At 37.7% G+C, this 19,734-nt stretch overlaps 1 protein-coding gene across 1 annotated transcript in view; it reads right to left on the bottom strand.

Annotated features, from left to right (window-relative positions):
* LOC126470580 (popeye domain-containing 2-like) overlaps positions 1–19,734 on the bottom strand; it is a 625,481-nt gene that overhangs the window by 79,392 nt on the left and 526,355 nt on the right. Inside the window, exon 5 of the mRNA XM_050098534.1 lies at positions 14,189–14,327. Coding sequence (XP_049954491.1) covers positions 14,189–14,327 — 139 coding nt within the window. The remainder of the gene's footprint in view (positions 1–14,188; positions 14,328–19,734) is intronic.

Here is a 19,734-nt window from a genome sequence, read left to right on the forward strand (position 1 = left end):
AGTGAAACATGCATAATCTTGTTGAACTAAGGTCAGTGCTCATTTGATATAGAGCCTTTTGCTGAAGTAATAAAAGAAATTGTGTGATTTGCAAATGGCAGACAACTACTTTTCTTAACAGACATAAATGTTAGGTTACCCTTCTGGCACTCTGACAGAATGGATATCAGAGGACAAATAATAGTCAATGTTATACATAAATGTAATCTTTTTATCTTTTTTTAAATTTAAAAAAAAAAAAAGAAGCAGGCCAACCACTAACGTCCCACAGAAATAGTGGAGTAGGCAGAAACATAGACATTTCTCTGGCAAACAGCACATCATTAATACAGGTAGTGAACTGGCAGGTACTTGATGAGAGAATACTCAGTGATCATAATGCAATAATTATATACACTTAAACAAACACAGACACAAGACACAAATAAATCACGACACCCATGGTACTGCTACACAAAGCAAACTGGCACAAACTAAGCCCATGACTGAAGAGTTTCCACTATGTGTCACCCAATGAAGCATAGATTACAGAGCTCAGATTCTTACTGACATCTTACACAGACTACAAGCTACAGTTAGACCTGCAGCACATTATGCACCCAAATAATGGGCACCATGGTCAGCACTATTAACAAAACTAACAAAGACACTCATAATAAACAATGATATTTCCATAAATCAAAGACAGCATAGGAAAGAGAAATTAGACCTAAACATTATCACAACAGCAAAACATGATACAAAGACAAACTACAAAAGACCAGGAAAGACCTCTGGGACACATATGTTGGGACAAACATACAGAACAACATCTGGGGGTGTCATTTAAACTGCAGACTGAATGTATCATGACTTGTACAGTATTATCAACACTGAAGAAACTAGATTGTACTACCACAAGAGGCTGGAGGTGCACAGAGCAGTATCTACTCAACAAACTACTTCCTGAAGATGACCACACATGGGACAATCAACTTCACACTGTCCTTCGCAGACCACTTTATGACAATTATGAAAATGAAGGTATCACTACCTCCTTTGTTCACAAGGAAGCTGCACTGGCAAAATATAAAATAAAGAACAAGAAGGCCCTGGGCCCTGATGGCATCCTCTCTGAAATCACTTATTGCACCACAGCTGACAGACTTACTGAACAATGCTCTACTAGAACGACAAATACCATCCATGTGGAAGACTGCAAATGTAATTATAATCAACAAAGCAGAACACAAAGACCTAACTGACTCTATGACATCAGACCAATATGCCCCATTAACATTCTGGCAAAGGCATAGGAGAGACTGCTGGGCAACAGACTTCAGTTGCACCGCCAACTCTGTGGCCTTAACCACATAAGTTTGGTTTTCAACCACATAAATCCATCAATGACACAATAAACAGGGCCACAGAAATGACACAGACAATTCACGACAAATACGTAGTAGCAATCCTAATTGAGATAGCTGATGCTTTCAACAACCTTTAGTGTCCTGTGCTGTTTGCAAAACTTAGAAAGATGAATATTCCCCTGGCTATATACAGTGCCTTAGGGATTACCACAAAAACAGGATAGTGGAATGGAAGACTGTCACCAAAAGGTTATAAAGAGGGTAACAAAGGATTGTCTGCAATAATCCATACGTGGACCAATTTTCTGGGGCATATCAATAGAACCACTATTGAATGCACTAAAAGATAACAACAATGACATGGCAAATGGTATGGTTGCATATTCTGATGACCTTATGGTCATGGTATCTGCAAGCTCCAGGTCCCAATTAGGGAGTAAAGCCACATGGCTCCTCGTGTTCATTGGTGAATGGTGCACAAACAACAAACTCACAATAACAGCAAACAAAATTGTTTACCTACTTCTAAGAGGCACACTGAAAATATATCCAATTATAATGTTAAACAACATATCTATAGAAAGAAAGCTATAACAGGACACCTCAGCGTTTATATTGATGAATGTTTACACTTTAATGAACTTGCCAGACTGACAATTAACAAAACGATGAAACTCATGCATAACCTTGCAAGACTGAACACTATAAGGTACAGACTACCCCTTCAGACAATGAGGAGATATTACACAGCACTCTTTGAGACAATAACTTGTTTTGCTGCTAGTGCTTCAGCACATCAATTATGCTTAGATATGCATAAAACCATTGTGAGGTGTGGCCAGAGCAGAGTTCTGCTCATTATCTGAGGGGCTTTTGGCATGACCTCAATTAAGGCACTGTGTATATTACTAGGAGTTTTTCCTACAGATATTACAATTTGCCACAGAGCAGCTGCCTACTGGCTGAAGAGGGGAAGATGCGACAAAGTAAGGGAAATAACTGGACAAGAAATAACTGAAAAATGGAAAGTAAACAAGTGGAGAACTGATACATGACAGACAGAATGGGACAAAACTGAAAAAAATGAGTCTACTCTTTCTTCACCAGTACCAGAGAGTGGATGAATTTGAAGTGCATAAAGCAGGTGCCATGGTGCACTTTCTCAAGGAGCCATGGCCCATATCCTGTGCATCTCCATAGGTTTGGCCTAAAACTGACTCACACTTGTGCCTTTTTTTTGTAGTGATAATGACACACCTGAATACATAGTTCTCATCTGCAGTGCCCTAGGAAACATATGACCAAATTTAGGAAACCAGGACATAGGACAGTTAATGTGCAGACAAAATGACTAGAACTCTATAAACAACATCACAGACAAAGTATCATGAGCACTACATGTGGCATAAAAACAGGACAGACCATATGCTGGAATAAGACAGGCTCCATATCTGATAGGTCAGCAGTACATAGTAAAAGACACAGATACAAACACAGACACTGAATCGGCCTCTGTATCACACACAGGAACTGAAGACAAGATAAACATACAAACATAGCATAAGTAAGCTAAGGTTCTCCAATGCTAAATCAACTCAATCTGAAAATGTAACACTCTATGTAGTTGGTTGTTATACCATTTCATAGTATATAACACTATCTGAAGATATGACATTTCTTCTTCTTTCACTGCATCATGTGTGACTGGCTCAAAGTTTTACTGAGCCCTCACACCTGCTGCAGCTGACTATGACATTTTAATTCAAGTCCCAATCTCCACTGTTACCTTAAGTTCAAAAACACATTGTAACCTGATTAATCAATACATTATTAATTATTACCACAGTCAACATAGGTAACAGATGTAAACATACAAGTAGAAGGCATAAACATAAAAACTGTCACATCATATCTAAGTCATACTGCCGTCTCTTGTTTCTTCCATTAAATACACTTTTAATGTTGGCTTAAAATACATTCAAAACCTATTATGTATAGTATTTATCATAATTATCTATGTTAGCAACAAGTTTAAACAAAACTGTATTTATACATTTGTACTTTTTATATATTTTTTATTTTACCTTTTTTTAAATTCACATCAAGAAAAGTGTACCACTAATAAAACTGAATTTCTATGCTACAGCATGTAAAATCACACAATGTATGACCTGCTGTGTAATAATAAGTAGCAGGTCTTTACTTGAGATATAAATAATAAATGCAGGAACCATACAGTAAATAGTTTTCCATCTACATTGGCTCAAGTAACAAAAGTTTAATTACAACTACCCAGTATATCTTCAGTTACAGCCGAATGAATCCTACTGTGGGGTATTTTGGAAACACCAGTGAAATGACTCTCACAGTAAACATAACTGTCACCTCGATTTCAGCCTTATAGCTTTCCATGTGATGTTTCTTACCTCTAACACCCACACCTTCTCACACTATCTGTAATACTGTGGTATCTATTTGTAGAGGCTCTGAGCAGCTGATAGGCACATATACATGACTGAAATGTTGATCAGCTTCTGGATAATATCCTCTTTAAGAGGTACCTTCTCTCTTCTCTTTGTGTGTTTGTGTTTGTGTGGGGGGGGGGGGCTTAGCTGTGCAATGAATGGTTCATTGCCTTTACTTATATTTTGGAGTATGAATGGCAGACACACTGTTCAAAAGAATCTTTCTTCTTCTGTCCCACAATTCTACAATACACAGTATGCGTTTTACAAATCTTTTGCTGGCTGCAGTGGCCGAGCGGTTCTAGGAACTCCAGTCTGGAACCACGCAACTGCTACAGTCGCAGGTTCGAATCCTGCCTCGGGCATGGATGTGTGTGATGTCCTTAGGTTAGTTAGGTTTAAGTTGTTCTAATTTCTAGGGGACTGATGACCTCAGATGTTAAGCCCCATAGTGATCAGAGCCATGTGAACCATTTTTGAACAAATCTTTTGCTTAAATTTTGAGCTAACCTCGGGAGAATTATCCTCCTGCAGTTGCCTGCAGATAATGAGGCGTTTTGACATGGAGCACAAGCAAGGAGATTACACTGGTGGGTAACATTCTTTTCAAAGGCACCACACCAGCTCTCTTCTTCATCTTATTTCGAATAGGCCAACTAAGGACCACAACATTCAACTACTGCATTTGGAGTGAGCTTTGATGTTTGCCCAGCACTTATGCATCCTCTGGCTGTGTTGTTCCTTCCTCTCCTGCGTCCAGAGGGCACCAGTCTTCTTTCTTGGTAGTTTGTCTTGGAACCTCTTTTGTCTAAGCTTCATCCTGAGTATTATCTGATCCTTGAAGTTTCCTTCCCAGTTCATGAAGATCTTTCTCCGCTTCCATCAACCGTGGTAACTTGGTCTTCCTCTATTGCCAGTAGCAGAGAAGCCGGTTGGTCAATGTGTCATGATGCATCCTGTAAATGTGTCCATAAAATGCTAGACATTTTTTCCTAGCTACATCTGCGATTCTTTCACAGTATTTGTAGAGCTCTTGGTTGGGTCACCTTTTATAATTGTCACCCTCCTTGACTGTCCCCAGTATCTTCCTCATTATCTTTCCTCCTGGATTTTGAGCTTTTCAGTAAGTCCCTTCCTACTGAATATTAAACATTCTGAAACATATAAGGCTTCATGACAGATGATTGTATGGTAGTGTTTCACTTTAATGTTATGGGAGTGAAATTTTTTATTATAAGTATTCTTGGTCAGCTGGTATGCCAGCTCTAGCTTGCGGACTCGAGTTGATAGTGCTGTTGCTTCAGATAGATTAGGTTCCAGCCATTTTCCAAAGTACTTAAACCAGTAGGTTTTTTTTTATCTCTAGCTGGTCTAGATGCAGTGTACTAGGACTTTCACCTATGTTTATGATGTACTGCATTTTTTCACGTGATACATGAACCCCAACCTTTGCCACTTGCTGTCAAAGAATGTTGAGGTGCCAGAATGAGATTTTCACTCTGCAGTGGAACTCGAACTCGAGTCTCGGCCGGGCACACAGTTTTAATCTGCCAGGAAGTTTCATATCAGCGCTCACTCCACTGCAGAGTGAAAATCTCATTCTGCAAAAATCCCCCAGGCTGTGGCTAAGCCATGTCTCCGCTATATCCGTTCTTTCAGGAGTGCTAGTTCTGCAAGTTTCGCAGGAGAGCTTCTGTAAAGTTTGGAAGGTACAAGATGAGATACTGGCAGAAGTAAAGCTGTGGGGACCAGGCGTGAGTCATGCTTAGGTAGCTCAGTTGGTAGAGCACTTGCCCGCGAAAGGCATAGGTCCCGAGTTTGAGTCTTGGTCGGGCACACAGTTTTAATCTGCCAGGAAGTTTCAATGTTGAGGTGTTTCGCTGAAGTTCCTATTGAATCTGATAGAAGTGTTAGGTCATTGGCAAATGCCAGGCAATCAACACTGAGCCCATTGCACTTATGTCCCAGAGAGATACCATTTGGAATCACCTCTCGAGCCATCTCCTTGTGCCACTCTCTTATCACCATTTCCAGGGCACAGTTGAAGAGGAGAGGCGACAGACCATCTTCCTGTCTTACTCCCGATTTGATTTCAAAACTTTCTTAGAGGGTTCCTCTGAACTTTACTCATGACCTGGTGTTGCTTAAACTCTGTTGGATAAGGCTGTGGCTCTTCTCATCTAGCCCTAGTTCTTGCAGGATCTTTATGAGAGTAGGTCTATCAACTGAGTCATATGCCTTCTTGAAGTTAATGAATATGACAACATACTTCTTACCTGCCATTTTTACTTGTTGTAGCACTCACTTCAGGTTCAGTATCTGTTCAGTACAAGAGTGTCCTTTTCTAAATCCTGCCTGGAATTCCCCTAGCTCGGGGTCCAGTTGAGGTTCAGCTCTGTTTAGTAAGACTGTGGAAAATTTATTTGTCTGTGACAGTTACCAATGAGATTTCTTGATAATTATTCATGTCAGTCAAGTCCCCTTTCTTGTGTAAGGGATGAATCAAGGCAGAGGTCCAGTCATTAGCTAATATTTCAGTCTCCCACATGTTTTTTAGGATTTTCTTCAGCTTGCCTACAGTCTTGTCTCCCGCCTGCTTTCATAGTTGGGCCACTATTGAGTCTTCTCCTGATAATTTGTTGTTTTTCAAGGACTGGATGATTTCTATTACTTCTTCTTCCATCGGTGGTTGCGATTTTGGATGCTTGGTGCTGTCCTGGTAATCAAAGAATGTATCACATGATTCACAGTTCAGGAGATTTTTGAGGTACATAGCCAGAAGATGGCAGTTTTCTATATCATTGTAGGCTAGCTTCCGATCTGGTCCCCTGAAGTGGAGGCTAGGTGGATTGTAGTGGCTTAGATTCCATTTAAAATTTCTGTAGAAATTCCTGGTGGTGTTTTTCTTGAAGTCATCATCTAGCTGTGGCAATTGGTCTTTTGTAAACTGCCGTTTTACTTGTTTGATGGTTCTAGCAGTTAACTTTCATTGTTGTATGAACTTGTCTCTGTTTCACTTCAGCCAGGTCATCTGTCTCAGCATCACTGCTTCCTCAAAGGCAGTTGTCCACCAGGCATTTTTCTTTTGTTTCTGTAATGGTGCAGTCTCTGTGGCAACTTTCACTATGTTCTTTCTCAGTTCATCCCAATTTCTCTGTGAATTGGTTGCAAGTTGAAAGTTTTTCTATATCAAACTTAGTAAACTTGAATGACTTGGATCTCTTAGTTTTCCTAGGCAGAAATCTCAGCTTTATTTAGGGGAGGTAGTGGTCAGAGTCAAAATTTGCTCCTCTCAACACTTTTACATTGTGGATCTCTCTGTGGGATTTCCTTGAGATGGCAACATGATCATTCTGAAATTCTCCCAAGAGATTGTTGGGTGATGTCCACATTATCTGCTTCTTTGGTAGTCTCTTGAAGGCCGTTGACTTAATTATCAAGTTGAAAGCTTTACAGAGAGCCACAGGACATTCTCCATTACTGTTGGTCCGTTTGTGGGCTGAGTATTCTCCTATGATGTTCCTAAATTTGCACTCTTTCCCCAACTGCACTATGAAATCACCAACTAGGATGATTGTGTGACATTCTGGGACCTTGCTGACAATGTCCTCTAGTTCTTCCCAAAACTTGTCAGTATTTTCCACATTACCCTTGTTGTCCTCATTGATGAGTGCATGAACATTTACTACAGTGTAGATCTTGTTTGTGCACCCGAATGTTAGCAGAGACACTCGGGGACTGATGACCTTCGCTGTTTAGTCCCCCTTAAACATCCAACAACAACAACAGAGACACTCGACTGTTCGGCGAGCTGAAGTCAGTTACTGAATTGAGCATCTTATGGCTTACAATGAACCTGGTCCCCAGGTGTGTAAATTCTTCATTTTCCTATGTCCTACCTTTCCTTTAAAAATGTGATAGCCCTCTGAATCAAAGGCATGTTCATCTGTATACCTGGTTTCCTGTATTGGTGTGAGCAGTATCTTGTGGCGAGTCAATGTGTGTGTTAAATGTGTGTGTTTGTCCTCAATGCTTTAGTTGAAGATTGTCTTGGGGGACAAGAGCAGCATTCATTTTAAACAATTTAAGAAAAGCCATATCTGGATGTCCAGATGGGGAATATGAGTTCTGCTAATCTAAATTTACATCAACACAGACACTCCATGAGTCACCATATGGAACATGGTGGAGAGTACCATATACCACTGTAGTCATTCCCTTTTGTGTTCCACTTGCAAATGGAGCAAGGGAAAAAGAAATGTCTATATGCTTCCTGTGAGATGTATGTTGGTGGCAGTAGGACTGTTCTGTAGTCAAGCACAAATGCAGGTTCTCTAAACTTTCTTAATAGAAACAACAAAATATAAAATTACTGAGGCTGCAGTTGTGGTGTTACTCGTGTTATTGCATAACTGATTTTAAGGCATCATGCCCCACCCTCAGGTGCATCTGTTTACAGTTCCCATTTCATGGCCATGTGATATACATATGTCCACTATGAAGCATAATGAATTTATTTATTAATAGTGTCTCATGAAGATAATGACTATTCCCTCCAGGGATTCATGTTTCAGTCCTTGGAGCATTTCTGTAATACTCATGTGTTGGTTAAACCTACCAGTAACAAAACTAGCAGCACACCTTTGAATTGCTTCAGTGTCTTCCTTTAATTTGACCTGATGTGGACATCTAAGAGCCAAGCAGTACTGCTGAATGGGTCACAAACCTAGAATTCTGCAAATGAAGTGAAGTTGACCATCAACACTACTGACTTTATTTGCTTATTCCATTTCACATTACTTTGAAATGTTATGTCTAGATATTTAATCAGCATGGCTGTGGCAAGCTGCAAACAACTAATAATGTCCTCCAACATTACAGGACTGTTTTTCCTACTCATCTGCATTAATTTACATTTTTCTACATTCAGAGCAAGACACCGTTCATCACACTAAATACAAATTCTATCCAAGTCATCCTGTATCCTTCTGCAGTAACTAAAACATGATTCTTCCCTGTACACTGCAGTCTTATTAGCAGTCACAGTCACATTTTGCTGCTCACCCTGTGCATCAGACTGTTTATGAATAAAGGGAACACTTCTCTGATGCACTCCTGATGATACTCTTGTCCCCAACTAACACTCACTGTCCAGAACAACATAGTGTGATCTGTTATTTACAACAGCTTTGAGCCACTTGCATATCTGATAATCTATGCTCTGGCATTTCTTAACAGTCAGCACCATGGCACTGTGTCAAACAATTTCCAGGAATGTGGGAATATAAAATATGTCTGTTGTCCTCCATCCATGGTTCACAGGATATCACGTAATAAAAGTGCAAGCCGAGTTTCACACGAGTGATGCTACCTAAATCTTTGTTGATTTGTGGATAGAAGCCTTTCTTTCTCAAGGAAATTTGTTGTATCTGAAGTAAGAATATCCTCAAGAATTTTGTAGCAAACCATTGTTAAGGATACTGGTCTGTAATTTTGTGGGTCCTTTCACAAATGGAAGTCCACTGTGCTCAACAGTGCACTCTCTAGATTTTTAGTAAGTAATATTGAGACTGCCAGGATGTTTTTAGTTCTTTACAAATGGGAACCACTTTAGATTAATAAGACGCTAGAGAAATGAAATTCTGTTCAGATGGAGTCTTCATTGTCTCAGTAAACCTATAACATACCCAAGAAGTTGCTTGCTCGTAAATATTTTGGACCAGTACTCATTGAATTCCTGGCACGATCCTTGCCTTGCATCAAGGTAAAAAATTACTCCCCACTACTCTCCGCACTCACTACTTCTTTTAATTACAGAATTGTACCTTCTGTGACAATCCAGTCAATGAAACCAAGATACTTGCTTCATAATACTTGCCTTACTCCACAGTGCATCATTGCCCCTCAGCACTACAAAATGATGTCACTAACAGCACCAGCCTCAGGGTGCCTAGGACCATCTTCCTCAGTCTCAGCCAGTTCTTGATACTGGACAAAGGGGTCTAGTAATCATTCTTGAAGAACTAAGGCACAACAAGATCTACTTTGTTCATTCAAAAGTAGTACTGTTAGTAGTGAAGAACAAGGAAACTACCTCACCATTACTTACAAATTTGTGTCACTGTTTTCTTGATGTCACTAAATCAGGACTTTTGTTCTTTCTGAAGTTTTTATAGGTCTCACTCTCTCCAAATATTTTACATCACTCAGTCTTTGGAAACTTGTATTTTTTTGTTATCAGTTTACTTTGTTGAGAAGCTTCTGACAACTGTCACCTCCAGCTTCTTTGCTAATATGCAATACCAACACTTCCCCTTGTCCCTTCCATGCTGTCACTAGTCCTTACAACCATCTTTTAACAATATTTATAAGTTTCCAAATTTCTTTAGCTGACAAATCTTTTTCCACACTACCTGAGTATATGACAGTATTCCTTATGGCTTCACAATCTTTCAGCAAATGGCTGTACTTAATGCCCAGAATAATATTCTGTATTGCAATTATGAAGCAAGTTACTGCAAAGTCTTGAAATTTAGCCACTAAAGATTTCCTCATTACTATTACATTGACCAGAAAATTTCATAATTCTAATGCTGCCCAAGGAGGTCTTACAGCAATATTGCCTCAAGAGAGAAAACAGGATCCATCTTACTTAAATAATATGAGAAAATCTTTATATTCTTTCTATTGTTTCCTTGTGCAACTACACTATCTCATGAAAAGTAATTTCAGGTATCACTATGAAATTTACATGAATATAACCCATTTCAGAATAGGTATAATTCAGTTTAGAATTCATATAAAAGAATGTAAGTTGAATATATTGTTATGCTTAAGCAAACATACACATATTGGTCCAAATGAACACGTGTCAAACACTGACAGATTTTGTTACTGCAAAGAGTGTTTTTCACTGTACTGAGTTTGAGGTAAATGTCTGGAAAATTATCAGTTTTCCATTGCTGCTATTTAGCTTTTGATTACAATCTAATGAAATAGCTCACATTAACTTAAAAAAAAATGGTTCAAATGGCTCTGAGCACTATGGGACTTAACATCTGTGGTCATTAGTCCCCTAGAACTTAGAACTACTTAAACCTAACTAACCTAAGGACATCACACACATCCATGCCCGAGGCAGGATTCGAACCTGTGACCGTAGCAGTCGCGCGGTTCCGGACTGAGCGCCTAGAACCGCTAGACCACCGCGGCCGGCTCACATTAACTTAATTGGCTACTGTGTAACACAGAAACACTATAAAAAACTAAAATCTCTTTCCCAGTCATCCAAGAAAAAATGGTTTTTCATTTGGATTTTGCATTCAAAGTCTCATGTAAAAAAGTTAAGTATTTAACCGCAAATTATTTTTAGATAGAGCAAACTTTATCTGTCTACTTAGTAAGTAAGACAAAGGGTTCTCATCCATGCTTCACATCACACATGCAAATGTGCAGCAAAATGCAGTTTTTTTAACAAAAAATTGTCAGGGTATCAAGAAATTTGTAAATTCATTAGACATAAGCTGTTTGTCATTTGTTTGTTTAAAATTTCAAGCTCTCTCATTAATCTTGGATTTCTACAGATGAATCAAAATTGCAGTCAATATGATTAATTTAATTGCTAATTGTTTCTTATCTACAAGGTTATGAACTTAATAGATTATCAAAGAAACAAGCATGAAATCATAACTATAGCACACAGTGAAGTAGAGGGTGTTTATAAATGCATATCGAGGTTTTAACGCTTTATAATATTTATTATATTAAACTTACAGTTATAAATGATGTGTCAAATGAAAGAGCAACTCCAACAGTTTTATCCAGAACCTTATAAATGTTCAATGTGAGCGCCATTTGTCACACAGCACACTCCAAGTCAAGTTCTTCTCAAACGTTGATAAGAGTGTCTTCAGTGATTGTAACAACAGCTGCTTCAGACTGGTTTCTTAATTCAGGGAGGTCTGCTGGTAGTGGAGGCATGTACGCACGATCCTTGATGAAGCCCGAAAGGAAAAAATTGCATGGCAATAGGTCAGGTGAATGTGGAGGCCATGCAAAGCAAGTCCTGTCATTGGGGCCCTTGCGGCCTATCCAGTGCTTGGGTACAGTGAAGTTCAACCAATTGCACACTTCACTATGTGCACTGCACATGCACATTGGTGCCAAACACAACTGTTTGAGTTGCTCTTTCATTTGACATATCATTTATAGCTGTAAGTTTAATGTAATAAATATTATAAAGTGTTAAATCCCCAATATTCATTTATAAACACCCTGTATAGTTGATTATAACCATCCAACTTTTACTATGTAGTTCACCACATCGCTTTCCACACAGGCAGGATTTTATGTGTTATGGGTCCAATGATATATTAGCATTAGTGATATGACCAACCATGTTGTGTAAAGTGGGACCATCAAAGTCAATGTGAAGATGAAGAATGTATTTAGTTGGTAAGTAGAGGTGCCAACACTCCATATAACATAAATCTAAGTTCTGTTCTCCAAACTATCTGTGCACAGGATGTATACCACGGCTAGGAAAATTTTGAAATTGAAAGTCCCATTACAATTTCAAAGAACATTTTCATGGAGTGTACAATACAGCAGTACTGTCATTTGTTCCCCTATCAGCAGCAGAGACCCATTTTTTTTCCATTTAGTGTATTCTACAACATGCAACTGCCACTGCTGATTTGCACTGTGAAAGCAATATATTAATAACTGGGATTCTTAGCTTTTTGTGGTTTATGTTGGACTCTCACATGATAAGTTGCAGAGTTCAATGAAAACTTTGACTCCTCAGACCAACAAATCATTTTCCAGTCATCAAGCATCTGACTGACATTCTTGTTGCACTGGGAAAAAATTGCATGGCAATAGGTCACAAATGTGCACGAGATGTAGTGTAGCTGAACCTCTCCCCCCTTTCTCCCAAAAAAAAATTATCTTCACACACAGAACTCAAACTCTTCTGTGCCATGTAGACATACAAATCAGTTCAGTATCAGTTTAAAGAAAGGCACAACATGTAATGGATACTGACTAGTAGTGAGTGTACCCAAAACCAGTTGTCATAACATCTCAAAGCTACTTCACCATTCACTACAAAACTAATATGAGTTTCCCCACAGCTCAGATCATCGTCACACTCTTGGATTTGTTGAACACTTTCTTACTGGGTAATCATCTCATTCACTGTGTCCTTCCTATTGGCATATGTCAGCTACCATAATCAACACTCACTTCAAACATCAACATTTCCCTGTTATCCATTGTTATGTAAATAGTAGAATATTTCTGTGTTGACGCCAACCTCAATACACTAAGATTTAATTCCACAAACACTCAAAAACATAAGTCATCTGTTTGTGGGGCCAACATGTCAAACTTTTGGGTCCTCATGATGGTCATAATTTATTCTGATTCCCTCACAGAACTGAAATGTTCACTGTGCAGTGGTCACAAACATAACAAGATGAAGAAGAGGTTAATGTGGCAAACTGCCAGCTGTTGACTTTGTCACACCCTATAAGATCCTTGTTAGAGAAGCACAAATTTGTATCTACATTTGATAAAGATCAAATGAATTTAATGTCTTATAGTGAAGCTTATGATAAAACATAGGACTCCTGAAGAAAAGCATTGGAACATTAACATAAGTTTTTATAAGTATGGAGTAGTATTGAGGATTTCTACATAAATAACCAAGAGAAAATACAAACACATTATTGTAAAATGGGATCTGCCATGACACCTGAGGGGGAAAAACCTATCATTCCAAACAACAAAATATACTAGGATGAAATGAAACAGGTTCACTAGGCTCCATGTTTCTTAGACTTTACCAATAGGGCTTATTTTTGGAGTAGTTCAATTAAAATTCAGTAAAGAACTCTATAATTTTATCACCTTGCCACTGTGAGATTTACTTATACATTGTTTAATTAAAAATAGGACACTACAGTGTTATATCAGTCGTAAACAGAAGACACACAGTTCATTCTTATGAACAGAAAAATCAGTTGCAGCACTATTAATCTTGACTGGCTTTTTTTTTTTTTAATTGTAGTTCATTGTGAATATTAGACATTTACACTATTTGCCAAATATTAAACTTTCCCCAGGCTGAGCTAGTATTTCATACAGAACATGCAATAATGTATATAAAGAGCTTGTGAAAATTCAGTTGTGATGGATTCTGCAGTATCATGTTACTTATGAAGTTTTGTTACATTTAGTGAAGACATTGTGTAAATGTCATATTTTTCAACAGCCCTGTTTCCTTCATGCACAAAATGCACAGTAGGTTAAGTTGCAGTTACATCATATTGAAACATGACAACATAAATCATTATTGCAAGCACTGCCTACCTTGTAGCTGTCTGTTTATAAGTGCGGTGATGCCCGGCCCCTCCCCTGTTTTCTTCACAATTAGCATTGGCTTATCCTCTCCATCATCAAGACTATTTGGTAGATGACCATTATTACTTGCTGCCATTGTTTCACTAACCTGTAGCAACATTTCTAATTATTTTTCCATTTCATTTTACAACTTTATAACAAATTATTATGACAGTTCAAAAAGTCTCTAAGCAGAAAATCCACAGTAAATTGATTGTGTAAATGACAACTTCCTCAGTTTTCAGGAAGTAAATGCCACCATCCACTGAACCAAAGTTCTTAGCACATGAAATAGCTACTTTTCCTCAAAAATATGTAAATAATAGGTCTGTAATTCTATTAACATAATATGATTGCTGCAGTCTGTTTATGTAACCATGGTCAAGCAACAGTAGCTTGGTTTGTAGCCTTTGTTGGTGGGAATATAAGCAATGTTTTTGCTTTGTTTGTATAGCAATAAGTAATGGATTATATCTGCTTAGTCACACATCAAACAATCTCCAGTAAAACACTAAAAACAAAAATGCATCCCATCTAACAAAAGAATATTGGTATTAAAACCAAGTGTAATCAGGTATGTGCATGAGCCAATGTAAGTAGGATATTGTTAAAAGGTTACTGTTAGCATAAATGTGTTGTAATACAGATCCCAATGTAAAGAAATTAATAACTATTTTGTAATTCATCAGTGTGGGTTAGCTATGTGTAGTGATGTATACCACTGTAGTGTCATCAATAAACTGGAATGCTATGAACACATAACTATGTGAAAAACAATACATCAAACTGAGCTATATTAATTGTCATATCTGACACAACATGCTACCAAACACTTTAAAGACAATCTAGATTGTATACACATTTATGTTTCTTTAAAGAGTACACATGAAAGAATATTCCCACAAACTATTTATTATAGATATGTGTACCTATATGTTTTAGGAAAGGACAGATGTTGTCACTATAAATATTACACAAACATTGTTACTAAGGACTATTATATTTGCAAAGGTCCATATTTGATTACATGCAACAAAATGAAAGGTTATAAAGAAATAAAAGTGGCAAGCTTTAGACTTAACAGAGTAGGCAAATATGTCATTGAATAACATTAGCCTGTCTTACCTCGTACCTGATGCAAGAGTTTCTTTTATCACTTGTATGTTGTTACTACTGTTAAAACTGTACACATAGTTAACATAGTTTGCCTAAGAATTTACCTTTGTAATTTATTAAATGATTTTTAACTTTGTAGCTGATGTAACAGATAGTTCATCAAAATGCTTTAGTGTTTTGTGAATTATAGCTGATGCATCTTTTGTCCAAAGTATCCAGTACACTACACTTACACAAATTATGGTTGTTTATGTGTACAGCCATAAATTCCCAGAATGTAGACAAATGAAGAGATACAGAAAAAATAAGATTGCCTGTATGGAGTAGAAATATTAAATGAGTACGTCCCGTACTAAGACCAGTGGAGAAAAACTCCTATGAGAGCACAAAAATGCAAACAGGTTCTGACTAAAAGCTTGGATAACAGCTACCTCATTCTACCTTCCTTAGTACCTTTAAAATTTTTTCCAAAAATTTCTGCAAGTAAACATACTCATACTTTTTTTTTTAACATGCAGCTTACCTCAAACTCCCTCGAGGTCCCCTATCTGTGACTCACTCACACCCACTAGCTCACTGCTGTAAGTTGCTCATATCCGTCTATTCCCAGTTGCCCTTTCTCATTCACTCATTCAGCCCAGCTCATTATCATTATCTGTTAGTGTCTCTCTGTCATTCTCTCTTGTGTCACAGCCACAGTCTCATTCATTCTGTTCTACTACTATAGTCTCCTTCCACATTTACTGTCTCCCTCTTGCTCTCTCTTACTGCTAATATCTCATTCATTCCTTCCCACTGCAGCTGTCTCTTCTCACTGTCACTATCTCTCTCTTCCTTGTTGTCACTGTTATACATTCTGCCTCTCATCATAATTGGCTCTCACCCTCTTCTACTTTTATTTTTTCTCTTTATCCCCCTCACCCCTCCGCCCAGCATTGTCTCCTTCAGTCTTTTCCCAGCACTGTTATGTCACTGTCAGCTATGTCCACTACCACTGTGTCCCTCTCTTCCTCTCACACTACCATTGTCTCCTTCACTCTTTCGATAACACTATCACCATCTACTATTTTCCAGTATTTATTACTTTTCTGTCTCTTTGCCACTGCCACTGTCTTCTTCTCTGTCAGCAAACAGCCAGGTGACAGGAAACTTAGGTCAGCTATGCAAGGACTTTGAGAAGGAAGATCAGGTAATTATAGTTGGGGGAGCAGGAAACAGCCTGGCTATGAATCCAAGATATACTATTAGGAGTGATCTGGATAAAATAGGAGCAGAAACTGGGCACACAAATGTGGGGTTTGTGGAGGTCTTTCAGCGCCATGATCAGTCCTGGGTAAACACTGCTGTAAGGCATGTTAACACTTAGCTGAACGGGATGTTCCAGACATCAGCAAAGTCTCACATGAGTGTTGTTCCAGTTGATGCTATTGATAGGTGGGGTTACACTAAACATGGCCTGCAATAGGAAGGGGAAAGATAAGTTAGCTTCTCTATTAGCAGATACTGTAAGGGGGGCCACAGTCACACAAGGGGGTGATCCTTGTGGTTATTGGGACCAGGCAGACAGGTTTTTTAGGTTTAAGCCAAATTCTAGACAGACAAAAACCAAGGAAAATAGAAGAAAACAAACTTCATGCACAGCAAATGGGGATAAAGCTAACAGTGGTATCAACTTACTTCACCAAAATATCAGGGGAATAAAAAATGAAGTAGATGAGCTGATAATGTGTTTAGATGGTCTCAAAAATAAGAATGAGATTGATATACTTTGTCTGTCTGAACACCATGTAACTGTGGGGATGGAAAATGTCAGTATAAATGGGTATAATTTATCATCGTACACTTTTAGATCTTGTATGGATAAAGGAGGAGTTGCCATTTTCATAAAACAAGGGTATAAATACAGAACTATTGAAGTAAGCAAATTTTGTGTTGATCAGCACTTTGAGGTTTGTGCATGTGAACTTCAGCTAGATAATATTTTGTTGATATCAGCAACAGAGTACAGGTCTCCACTAGGAGATTGGGAGCTATTCATGAAAAAGTTTGACTCTCTCTTGTGCTGTCTGTCAGACAAAAAGAAGTTATTAATCTTTGGTGATTTCAATGTTAACTTTCCAAGCAATTCTGATAGGAGAAGTGAACTAGAATTGTTGTTAACAACATATAACTTAGAATCAGTGATCAATTTCCCTACACATATAGCTCAGGACAGCAGTACTCCAATAGATAATGTATTTGTCCAGCTAGTGGATGTAGAACGAACACATGATTTCCCTGTGACAAATCGATTATCTGACCATGATGCACAACTGATTAACTTACAAAACCTAACAGGGTGTACACTTCAGAAACCATTAAGTAAAAGTGTGAGGGTGCTCAACCCGGTATCTGTAGGTCACTTCAGATAAAGTTTAGGAAATGTTAACTGGGAAGATGTATATAATGAGCCAAATGCTAATGATAAATGCAGCATATTTCTTGACAAATTTATATCCCTTTTTGAACAATGTTTTCCAAAGAAAATTACTAAATGTAACACCACAAACTTTTCAAAGAAACCTTGGGTTACTACAGGTATTAAGTGTCTTCAGAAAGAAAAAGAAAGCTGGATGAAACAGAACTAGTAAATATCCAGAAGTAGCTTTACACTATAAAAATTACTGTAACATACTCAGAAAAGTTGTAAGGAAATCAAGATGTGTATGTTAGAGAAGAAATTAACGACTCCAGCAATAAAGTCAAATCAATATGGAATGTTGTTAGAAGGGAGACAGGAAAAGTAACCACAGGGTTATGTAGTATTACTGTTAAAGAGAATGAGACCATCTTAACCAACAGTACACAGGTAGCCAATGTATTCAACAATCACTTCTTAAGTGTAGGAGAAAAAATTGGTGAGAACAGTTCAAAAGAAGAATCTAGGCAGCACATGGAAGAGCCAGTTTTGAAAAAATTTAGTCAAATTAAGTTTCATCTAACAACCTCTTGTGAAATAAGGAAAATTACTTGTATTAAATCTTTGAAAAATAAATGTTCTGACATATCTAACAAGTTATTAAAACAATGTGGAGCAATTACAGCTGATGTTTTGAGTCATATGTAATGCATCACTGACTCAGGGTATTTTTCCAGACCGGTTAAAATATGCCATTGTCAGGCCTCTCTACAAAAAGGGGCTGTCAATAATTATTGGCCGGTATCCTTGTTTACAGCATTTTCAAAAATCTTTGAGAAAGTAATATACTTAAGAGTGGTTAGCCATCTCAACAGTAATGGGATACTTAGTAAATCACAATTCGGATTTCAGAAATGCTGTTCCACAGAGACAGCAATATACAATTTCACTGTCCACATAATAGAGTCTTTAAATAGTAAAATGTCACCAGTAGGAATATTCTGTGACTTATCCAAAGCACTTCATTGTGTGAACCATGACATTATATTAGAGAACTTACAATTCTATGGTATAAATGGAACAGCATATGAATAGTTTAAGTCATATCTACAGAACAGGAAGCAAAAAGTCTCTTTACATGCTTCAAGGAGTTTGCCACTTCATCTAACTGTGGTGAAATTACAGTAGGTATTCCACAAGGTTCGATCATTGGTCCCCTCCTGTTCTTGATATATGTGAAGTACCTCCCTTCTTATGTGAAACAAGATGCTGAACTGACACTGTTTGCTGATGGTACAAGCATAATTATTAATCCAGTAAAAGAAAGTCCATTAGAAAATTATACAAATAAGGTCTTTGGAAAAGTTATTAATTAATTTTCTGCAAATGGGCTTGCTCTGAACTTTGAAAAAACACAGTACATCCAATTTTCTGCTGCAAAAAGTATAATTTCTTCAATAAACATGACACATCAAAAGAAGTCAGTAGACAGGATAGAGGACAATAAGTTTTTGGGTGTACATATACATGAGAATCTTAATTGGAAAATTCATATTTTGGATCTCCTAAAGTGACTAGGTTCAGCAACTTTTGCAATCAGAATAATTGCCAGTTTTGAGGGTGTAGAAATTAGTAAGCTAACATACTTTGCATACTTCCACTCTCTGATGTCATATGGAATAATATTCTGGGGCAACTCAACACTGAGGCAAAAGGTATTCACTGCTCAAAAGAAAGTAGTTAGAATAATGTGTGGGGTTCATAGTCGCACATCTTGTAGGCATCTGTTTAAAAGGTTAGGAATTCATACAACTGCTTCACAGTACATTTACTCAGTAATGAAATTTTTTCTCAACATCATGGACCAGTTTAAAATCAACAGCGACATACATGATTATTGTACCAGAAAAAAGTAAGACCTACTCTATCCTTTACTTAACCTATATTTGGCACAGAAAGGGGTAAAATATGCTGCTATAAAACTATTTGATAAATTACCAGA

Source organism: Schistocerca serialis, chromosome 3 (assembly GCF_023864345.2).
Source record: "Schistocerca serialis cubense isolate TAMUIC-IGC-003099 chromosome 3, iqSchSeri2.2, whole genome shotgun sequence".
Lineage (NCBI taxonomy): Eukaryota > Metazoa > Arthropoda > Insecta > Orthoptera > Acrididae > Schistocerca > Schistocerca serialis.